Consider the following 10866-nt stretch of genomic DNA (forward strand, 5'->3'; position numbering starts at 1 on the left):
TCTTCCATGAAACTACTAGCAACCTGACGCAAGGAGAATTTCCATTTGACCTAACAACTGTAGGCAATCAATTGCCAACCAGTTGTGGAATCCTTATTTGTCCCTAGCAACCAGTGGTTTCCAAGGGTCTCCAAGCCTGTATGGTTTTGCTAAAATCAAGCAGCGAAAGTGAAATGAGTTTTTAAATGTAATAAAAGACAGAGGAGATTATTTTTGACACACACATTGACGACCACAGTCCCATGGTTATTCAATTACTCAAGTGCAGCCCTACAAAAATCTTAGTGACCATATAGTTTCCTTAAAGCACAATAACCTGGCATGTAATGTTGATTGGGTGTTCTGGACTGCTGGACTGAGTTCAAAGGTGCAAACTGGACTGGTTTAAGAACTATTTTGCTCTTTTGATCAGTTATATTAACAATGTGTCGGCTGTGTGACACTGCAGTGTAGCTCAAATCAACTATGAGCACCTCCTGTTTCGGTTGTTTGATAGGTTTTAAAATTTGTATCTCCTGGTGTCGTGTGGAAATTTCCAGCTTTGTAAAGTCCAAGTCAGATTTCCCCATGAAGTATCAATCTATTCATCGGTCTCCTCTCCTGCTCCACAAACCTCACTCTGAGCTCTTTTTACTCCCCTCCAGGCTCAGATTAAAACACAAAGAGCTCAATTAATCCAGGAGCCCCCACAGCAGCGTGGCCCCATGCCCACAGCTGCCACCTAGCTATTTCCTGTTCCACCCTCCTGGCTTAACTGTGAACAGACCTCAGTGTTGGGCATCCAGCAGGAGAGAGATCACCTCCCTCTGGTCAGGAGTGTGTGGGTCATACCTGGAGAGGATAGAATAGCTAAAATAAAAGACTTGAGCAGTGTGGAATTTTTATTTTGGAGTTCGATGGCAGTGAAGCATGCATGGCTTTCACTTCTCTCAGGAAAAGGAAAGACCTCCTCCAAAACACAAGTGTGGACCACTACTGGCTGGTCCTCCTCCCTCTGAGGGATGAGAGGGAGTGAATCACAGTGGAGAGCTGCTCGCTCTTCAGTCCAGCAGCGTCTGCTCAGCTGTCACGTATGCCGAGTGACCCACGACCTCTCGCTGCTGCTTTTCTGCCCGAGAGAAGATGGGAGTCTTATCTAAGTGACCGGCTCCAAACGTGGATCTGAATTCTTTGTTTTGCATACGGAAGTTTTAAATCTGTCAACCTGTGCATGACTGAGGTGAGTGACTTTTATTTAACTTTATCTTTGCTGGGAAAAAAGATTTTTTAAATTTTATTACACCCCTTAACAAATATAAAGCTCTACTGTCATGCAACTCAGTAGTTTATTAGCATGGCCTCCTTTTTTTTTTTACAACACCACAGACAATTAAAGGTTTTTACAAGCTGAGGAGCTGCAACATGCCCAAAATTATAGCACAGTGAGTATGTTGTCACCCAGTCTGTCACATGTATTTTCCATCAGTCTTAATCTCACTCTCTTTAAATGTTTTTGACAGCAGCTCCACCTCATTTCTCATTTTTTTGACTACTGTTAAAAAGTGATTTTTTTCAGCAGTTTCAAGTTTCCTCATTGGACTTAAACAGGATTATCTAAGCAGGAAGGGCCGAGCGGGAGTGCATTTACAGGGTTGCACATAAACAGCTGCCGGGCTATGCTTGCGTGGAGGTTGTTGGACTCGTCTGGAAATGTTAGGTGTTAAATCTGTCTGCCCGAGACTGCGGCTGCACAAAATGTGTCCCTCCCTCTGGTATTTGTGTGGTGCTTCGAGCTCACCACAAACTGCCAGTCCTGGAGCCATGAAGAAAAAAATATTTATACACGATTTCATTCTGTAATCGAGAAAACAGAAAAAGAGGCGCCTCTTTGTGTCATTTCTCCTTATAATTAAGTATTAAAAACGCCGCCTTCTTAAAACAAATGAGAAAGTTCATGGAGGGCACTTTTTTCCAAAAAACGTACAAAGTCTGAATGCTGCACTGAAAAAAAGAAAAAATTGTAATTAAAGTGAAGTTGAGATAAAAGGTCTCTGCCCTAAAAATAACCTCATACATAAATTGCAAAACCCTAGCCAAGTGAACAAATGCGATGTGTGTTGATTAGCAAACAGACAGTTGAAACTATGAAGGTTTAAAAGGTGATGCTAACACTAAAGTGCCTTAAAACTGCATTCTTTTTCATGACCACCAGGGGGGAAATGTGTGGTTGGAAAAAGACTTCTAGTTCTATCAGAGAACAGCCCTTTGTAAACACTAAGTTTATGGCCTCAATCACTCACTTCAGGTCATATTCAATATATAATTAAGTGAGTTTTGGCAGCTTTCCTTTAGTCTTCTCATGGTTACTTCCAAAAGATAGACCTAACAAAAAGCCTATAAGTTTTTGCAGTCGTTAACATAGAGACTGGTGAAACGACCGCATATTGTGAATTTGACTATGAAACCTCAAGCTCGCTGGCTTATAGAATGCAAGCTGTAATCGACAGCCTGTTGTACATACCCTGGATAATCCTCCTCTCTGACTCTTAGAATGACCAGATGGACTTTTTTAAGTTTGTGAAGACATTTAGTCTCAAGAGCTGAAACGTCTGATCGTAATGACCCACGCCTTTTGTCACAAATTTGCTCACATGATCAACAACCCTCAGGACCACCCCCATGGGGACGCTCCTCCCTGTGCTCAAGACTCACACAACCTGGACAACTGAGAACCTACAAATCCCCAAATTTACAAAATTAACTATTTTATTCTGTATGACCTGAAAGTAGAAACATGAACTGAGCAGGAAGGCCTGGGGATGTTTTTTAATAAATTTTTTTTAATTTTGTGAGTCTTTGATTTTCTCTGTTTTTATTCCATTAATGGTAGTTTAAAAGAATAGGTAAACAAAATAAAAAATAATATAATAATAATAATTTAAATAGATAAAAAATAAAGGATCATTTTTAAAAAATTTACGTTCATTCTAGTTGTTGTTCTAAGCGGTGCTTGGCAGCGTCATGAAAAGTTGGAACAGCGTGGATCTGGATCATCCGGCCTCCTGCAGTGTCATCTCACTTTCCCAGCGCTGATAGTGAAAGTCAGTTTGGGATTGTTGTTTGTGCTGTGGACTGTTTCAAGATGCAATGATAAAAATCAGATTATGGAAAGAACTTTTATCCCCACCGGAAAAATAAAAATAACTAAGCAGACACTGAAGGAAATCCTCCCCCAATCCCTGGACAAATTGCTCCCTGCTGTTGCATAACACTTTATAACTGTTTCCTCGTTTTTATTTAAAATTTAAGTTAAAAAATAAATAAAATGTAACCTCAATGTTAAATCTCTGTGCAGATGGAGTTATACTAACCCCGCGAATCAGCCTTCAAGTTAACCTAAACTAAGATTTGCTTGATATTTTTGCCCACAGACACGTGAGTGTTGATCTTCTCATCCAGCTTATTTCTTATAGGATGGAAACAAAAAAAACTTAGAAAGAATGAGGTGATATGTGCACTGTGATAAATGCTGCAGTCTTGATAAACTGTGTAAAAGTACAGGGTGTAAAGTCAGTCTTTAATCGTTTGAATCGAGCTAAGCTGAAAACTAAATTGCTCACTTATGTTGTTAAGGTCTGGGGGCAGCAAATTGAGGGTGCAGAAGTAGTCACGCTTCTTCTTTGATTAAATCCCAAACAGAAGGCAGTGTTGGTTGGGAACCACCAGTTCCCATGAGTAAATGGACCCCGAGCCAGCCACAAAGCAACTACAACTTTAATTTGCCCAAAAGCAAATTAAAGAAAGCCTTTGAGAGCACACTGGGGCTGCCAAAAGTCGCTGGGATAAAGATCAGGGTGGGAGAGCGACCCAAACCCCCAGCAGCAGCAACTGGAACGGGGCACGGTTTGGTCCTCCCCAGAGAGAGAGCAGGAGAAAGAAAAACATTCGGCTCCCATGGAAATTGTTTTTGTAGTGACAGGGAATGTGAGGGGGTGGGAAGTATCAGTCATCATGTTTACGTCAATCCTTACTGTAACCGTGGGACCGTCTGCGAGACGGGTCCGGAGCAAATCCATCTACCGCGGTCTAATGCAGCCCCTCGCTCTCTTAAAGGGTCGATTCACCCAAATAACAGAAGGATGCAGTCGCTCTGAGAAGCTTTTTTTTGTATGGGAAATGTCAGGTCGTTTTGTGGTCGTTTTGTGCTGACATCCGTGGCTGTCCTCAGGATAATATATATATATATATATATATATATATATATATATATATATATATATATATATATATATATATATATATATATATATATATATATATATATATTATCCTGAGGACAGCCACGGATGTCAGCACAAAACGACCTGACATTTTTTTTTTTTTTATTTTTTTTTTATTTTTTTTTTTTTTTAACTGTGATTACTCTCTTGAATGATAATTAAATTTGCTAACAGTGAAATACTTGTTAAACATCTCTAACAAAAAACAGAATGTCTCTCCCGGAGATTTAGGTGCCATTTTTCTTAATGTTTTTGTAGGCATCCCTGAGGCTGTTTAACCCCCATTAAAACAATTAGTTTTAAGTTTTTGCAGCTGTGAGCAGCTTCTTTACTTCCTCAATGCATTGCAAAGAGGGACAACGGCGTGTTTGCCACGTTTGTACTCTGTGTTCTCACGGTACACTTTAATTAATTCTTTGTGGCACAGATTCAATAAGGTGCTGGAAACATTCTCAGAGATTTTGGTCCATACTGACATGACAGCATCACGCAGCTGCTGTAGATTTGTTGGTTGCACATCCACGATGAGAATCTCCTGTTCCACCACATCTCAGAGGTGCTGTGTTGGATCACAGTCTGCTGACTGTGGAGGTCATTCAAGTACAGGGAACATGAGTTTTGTGACATGGTGCATTGTCTTGCTGGAAGCAGCGATGAGAAGATGAGTGCATTGTGGTCACTAAGGGAAGGCGTCAAGGAAACATCCACCCCACCATTGCACCATGATACAAGCCAAGGTGGATCTGTGTCTTCTGCTGTTGTAGCCCAACTGCTTTAACATTCAGAGATGCTCTTCTGCATACGTTGGTGTAACAAATGGTTATTTGAGTTACTGTGGCCTTCCTATCAGCTCAAAACAATCTGGCCTCCTTTGACCTCAGACATCAACAAGACATCTTGGCCCACAGAGCTGCTGCTCACTGCATACTTTCTCTTTTTCACTTTCTGAGAAACTCAGACCAGTCTGGCACCAACAATGATGACACATTCCAAGTCACTCACATCACCATTATTCCACATTTTGATGCTCAGTTTGAACTTAAGCAGGTCATCTTGACCATTTAGATATATAATAGATATTTATGTTATAGAGCATTGAACAAGTGTACTTAAAGAAGTGGCCAGTGAGTGCATATGACAGATAATAAACAAAAGAATATTACATCCAGTTGAATGACTTACTAAAATCTAACACCTGCCAAAAGATTATCACAAGCTAACAATAGAGAAATGCTCCTACTTTATATAAATACCAATTAAATAATGAAATAACTTGCTGTGAAACCTTGTGTGCAAAACAAACACAACTCCTCTCAGCTCCATTGTTTTGGGGAAGAGGCAGAAATTAGAAATTCACTGCTACATTTCTGTGAACCCGACCTTTTCACTTCCTGCCGGTCTCCCATCACGAGTGTGAGTTTCTTGGAGTGAACATGTGAAACCTGACATGCCACTTCTTCTGTGGGAAAAAAATAAAAACTGCGTAGCCGGAAAGGCGCCCCTCTCATAAATATAAACATCCCCATCGGTCTCAGCAGACCTCTCGCTGCCGTCCTCTCTGCCTGGCTTGAGTGTCGTCAGAGGAAGACAATGTCTCCTGACCTCTGACACCCATTTAGATCAGAAGAATGACGGGTGGTGCTTTGGAGCAATGCATTTTTTAGGCTTAAAACACTTTTTTTTCTTTTGAGATGACTTTGAAAGCATTTGTTTTTCTTGTTTTTCTGACAGGATCTGCCTCGGGTTATCCAGGAGGTAAACGTGTAAAAGGAGATGGTGCGTGTCTGAACCCACAGTGAACCAAGATGGAGCCAATTAAGAGAGATATGGAGCTGCTGAGTAACAGCATGGCGACCTACGCTCACATCAAAGGTAAAATCGTAGCAGGGCTTTAAGTGTGGCTTCCACCATGGAGTTGGGGACAACCTCAAGGGGTTATTAGATGAATCTATAAAACCGCAGGCAGCTTGCTACACCACACTGTATGACTTTACGTAGGTTGTACATGAATATTTCTTTCTAAGCTCCTACACGAGTAACTCTGCATGTTACAGTTCAAAGAAATCTTTATTTAACTTTATACTTTAAACTTCATTCTGATTGGCTGCCTCGTGCAAACAGAAGGGTTTAACAACAGTGGGTGGGGCCTTTGTGCTCACACCTAGAGCCATAATAGTTTGCTTTAATAACGCTCTGCCTGAGGCGGCCATATTAGGGATATCCCTTCTTAGTGACATCACAAAGAGCCAAGAGTAGAAAATCTGGTGAAAATCAAGCGTTTAGAGTCTGAAACCTGAGTTTTTGGCTCACAGGGTTTACTTTAACATACACTGATCTGAGTATTTGAAACTTTCGCTGTCTTTGATATGAGCATCCACCACTCTAACAGTATAGAGATGACAGAAAATAAAGAAAAGCTTAATAAATCCACTTTTTAATGCTTTTATTTCAGTAAATTAGTTTTTCTTCCCTCTTCTTGTGCAGCCAATCCAGAGAGCTTTGCCCTCTACTTCATGATGGGCGTCTGCTTCGGGCTTTTCATGGCGCTGTGCCTCCTGGTGGCCGGCATCACTTGCAGGGCTCGCCGCCACAGAAAACCACCTCCGTCTCCATCGAGGAGACAGCTCAAGGAGTCCAGTGAAGAGGAGGAGGATGAGGAAGAAGAGGAGGAGAGTGTAGGAGAGGAGAGGGCGGTGGATACGGAGATCCCTAAAGTGACAGTGGGTCCTCTGAGTGACCGCAGCAGCCAGTCTAACGGCACTCTGAGGAGCCTGAACGTTTTCACCTCGGCCGAGGAGCTGGAGAAGGCTCGACGGCTGGAGGAGAGGGAGCGAATCGTCAGGGAGATCTGGAGGAACGGGCAGCCGGACATCCTGGTTACGGGGACCGGGACGATTGGACGAGTTCATTACCACTAAGAGAGACTTGGACTGAGCTTTTAAAAAACCTGTAAGGGACAACCAATGGAGAGAAACGTGCCTTGTATGGAGGCACAAAAATGGACGCAAACTAATCGCAACATTAAAATATATATATATTATTTACCGATTAAAGAGTTTGCAATAACTTAACTTTTATCATGTAAAATGAAATTTAGAAGAAAATCCACTCTACTCAAAACAAAATACTAGTATTTTTAAAGTCCCTAAATAAATTGCAGTATTACAAAAATAAATATGAATAATAAGAGAGAAAATATGTATGCAAGCTAACCATTTAAAAATTCATAAAAGTTATTTTTAATCAGCTTTTTTTTTCATGCTTGAAGTGTTTCTCAGTCAAGATGTAGTGGCATTATGAAAAATTACAAAAACAAACAAACGCACACCAAATTATTTTAGAGGTTTGGGGTTGCATGTTGCGTATCTCCTCATATAAATTTTTTTATTTCATTATTTTAATTTATTATTATGGAAAATCGGACACTTTGGGCCTCCATAAATGTGGACTATCACAGATTTTATGCACAAGTGTTTGTTTTGGGGGGAAGGTTGGCTTCATGTGTATTCATCTTTGGAATGTGAATAATTAAAGCTAAACCACTTTTTAATAAACAAATGGTCTTATAGTCACTGTTTTCCAAAATGAAGAATAAACAATTTTTAAAAAGAAAGAAAGAATAAATGAAGAAAAATTGTTAAGAATATGCTGATCTTGCTCTATCTGCACATTTCAAGTTAATAAGTCAAAGCTGATATAAAAACCCAAAATGATGATGGCAAAAAACATTTCTTTATGTGGTAGAAACAAGCTTCCATATCACAATGATGTGAAATAAGGGAGATTAAAAAAAACATAGTCAGTATAAAAGAAGGCCTCTGATTTTCCCACACATTATGAAGCTTCAATCAGTTTTGGGATCGTCAGTACCCCACAGCATCCACACTATTAGTCACATACAGTAAGCTGTTAAAATGCTCCAAAACACTCCAACAGCACACACACATCGAAGAGTTTATTGATTTAAACTCAGTTATCTAGACAGATGATTGTAAGAAAAATACAATTAAATCCAGTCTATTCATGATTATTATAAAGGAGAAAATCCACAGAGGCTACCAGGCTTTTCAGCTCTGGGGTTGCTTCATGCTAGGCTGTGGCCCCTGTAGTGGGCAATGATGGTACTGCAGGTTGGTCTTGAGAACCCATTAACTACATATATATAGATATAGATATATTTAGTGGTACCTTCTGAATTCTTACATGACTATAGGATGAGTCTATGCAGGCTCTTAGTAATCCCAGGTCATGTTAGACTACATCCTTAAGCTAAAGGTATCTGGACTTCTTGGTTTGTGAAGATGTTTTATGTTTAGTCTAAGACGCTTCTTCACTTGTAAAGCAACTGATTGAGACTATTGGAGACTTAGAGACGGTCCCAAGGGTTTTTGACCCACTAGTAATCATATGGGTCGTTACGGGTCACCATCATGCGAGTTGTTGAGATCAGATGGGTCAAGGTTGAAATGGGGGCTGATCTGCCTGGGACTGCATTAAAGGGAACTGATAGCTGGTGTTTTAGGATAAGATGCACATATATATAAGATGAATCAGAAGATAATCCTTTTGGGTTAATTCTAATGAGAATGAACTATAAGTAAAATCAGCCAAAAGTCACTTCTAAAAACGTAGCTTCTCACACACCTCTAAAGAACTCGTCTTTAGACATTCGGAACCTTTCGAGCCCATTTTCCCTGCCTCCCAGTTTGAGCAACAGCACCTTCTCTCTGGTAAAGACGTGTCTGTTTGGAGGTATGAATAAAACCATTTAGCTCAAAAATACTGTAGGTTTTACCAATGCAGATGGTCTCAGAGTGGATCCCAGTAAACTCCCAGGAGATCCGTTCGTTTTTTGCTGGCTGAATTTCTCTCGTGCGCCATGAAAAGGTCGATTATGCTACAGCAGGGGAGTTTGTGTCCCGTGTCTGTCAGCTGTCATGTTTTAAGTGGCACTGCCTGAACTGGAGATTGTTTTAGGATGGGGGGGAAAACTGCTTTCCACAAGCTGGCAACTGGCACTCATTTAGGTCTTTTCTTCATCCTTTTACGTTGATGACATTCAAATCTATTGTCAACTGACTGATGATTTGGCAGCACCACTGAACTCCCTGTACGATTGCCTGAGAGAGGTTAAAGATTGGCTGGCAGAAAATTCTCTCGTTTTAAATGAGAAAAAAACTAAAGTTATGGTGTTCGACAGCCATATTCCTCGAGACCAGCTTGTTGCTCTGCTGGGGCCCCTTGCTAACTCTCTCTCCGATTCTATGCGTAACCTGGGTGTCTATTTGGATAGCTCCTTTAAGCTCGATAAGCAAGTATCATCTGTAGTTAAATCTGGTTTTTTTCAACTGCGCCAGATTTTTAAAGTTAAGCATTATATAGCACACAGGGACCTGGAAAAACTTATCCATGCTTTTGTGACCTCCAGGTTATTGTAATTCTCTCTACTGTGGTCTCCAAGCCTTCTCTCTTCGAAGGCTGCAACTCGTTCAGAATGCTGCGGCTCGCCTTCTTACTGGCACTAGAAAATTTGACCCTATTACTCCGGCTCTTGTTGATCTGCACTGGTTACCAATCAAATATCGCATTGAGTTTAAAATCTTGCTACTCACTTTTAAAATCCTGAATAACATTGCGCCCAGCTACCTCACTGACCTCCTCAATTGTACATTTCTTGTCGTGCATTAAGATCATCAGGTCAATTACTCCTGGCCCAACCTAAGTTTAGACTGAAGACCAGAGGCGATCGTGCCTTTGCTTCAGCTGCACCCAACCTTATTCGAGCCTTGGATTCTATCCACTCCTTTAAATCAAGATTAAAAGCATATCTATTTGACTTTGCTTTCCCGACCAGTTAATACCCTTTTAAATCTTTTAAATGTTAAACTTTTAAATCTTTTATTAGATTTTATTAAATGTATTATTTTTTGTTAATTTTACTGCTGTTTTTGTCTTCTTAGCATATTTTGTATTTATCTAACTCTCCTGGTCTGTTAGTGCCTCTATCCTGTCTGTGCTTGTGCCCGATTTGTACCCTGTTATTGACCTATGTTGACTCTCCATATTACTGTGAAGCACTTTGGTGTGCCTTCGGGTTTTTAAATGTGCTATATAAATAAAATTGTATTGTATTGTAATTGTATTGTATTTTACTGATTTTATGAGCATTTCCCATCCATTTCAGGTTTTTATCCTAATACACAGTAAGCAATTTTTTGTGGATGTTTGTGTTAATGGCAGTTTAAAGACATTTTCTTGCTCTGAGGCTGATGCGCAGAGAGAAGGTGGAACCGTTTAATTAGATATTATAAAAACAGCCTACTAAAGTACCTGTTAAAGCTGCAACACAACACTATTGTTTTTTGTCAAAACTTGTATCAAATCATAGCCACAAACGTCACTTTCTTTTTAGTACACATAACTCTCTTATAAATCGATGTATTTTGTGCCCTCGTCTCCATTTACTGAAAAACATCTTTAAGACAAGATTTCTACTGTCAGGTCTTTTCCTTCTTGTCCTGTCCTAGATCTGTCACTGAGAGCTCCCTTGTCACAAGGGTCACCACAAAAAAATACATTTGCTCTTTGGTGCGTTCCGTATTTTCAC

The 10866-nt window shown here is 40.2% G+C and overlaps 1 protein-coding gene across 3 annotated transcripts; it reads left to right on the forward strand.

Annotated features, from left to right (window-relative positions):
* The first annotated feature begins 790 nt into the window (after nucleotides 1–790).
* Nucleotides 791–10151, forward strand: eva1bb (eva-1 homolog Bb (C. elegans)). Of its 3 annotated transcripts, XM_026157010.1 has the most exons (4): nucleotides 791–1219; nucleotides 1366–1421; nucleotides 5991–6131; nucleotides 6744–10151. In XM_026157010.1, the coding sequence occupies exons 3-4, from the start codon at nucleotides 6065–6067 to the stop codon at nucleotides 7175–7177; spliced, it is 501 nt and encodes a 166-aa protein (XP_026012795.1). In that variant the 5' UTR covers nucleotides 791–1219; nucleotides 1366–1421; nucleotides 5991–6064; the 3' UTR covers nucleotides 7178–10151. The 3 variants fall into 3 exon arrangements, with proteins under 3 accessions (XP_026012795.1, XP_026012793.1, XP_026012796.1); XM_026157008.1 differs by lacking the exon at nucleotides 1366–1421; XM_026157011.1 differs by lacking the exons at nucleotides 791–1219; nucleotides 1366–1421 and adding an exon at nucleotides 2959–3414.
* Nucleotides 10152–10866: the final 715 nt, after the last annotated feature.

This window comes from Astatotilapia calliptera, chromosome 22 (assembly GCF_900246225.1).
Source record: "Astatotilapia calliptera chromosome 22, fAstCal1.2, whole genome shotgun sequence".
In the NCBI taxonomy this organism is placed as follows: Eukaryota; Metazoa; Chordata; class Actinopteri; order Cichliformes; family Cichlidae; genus Astatotilapia; species Astatotilapia calliptera.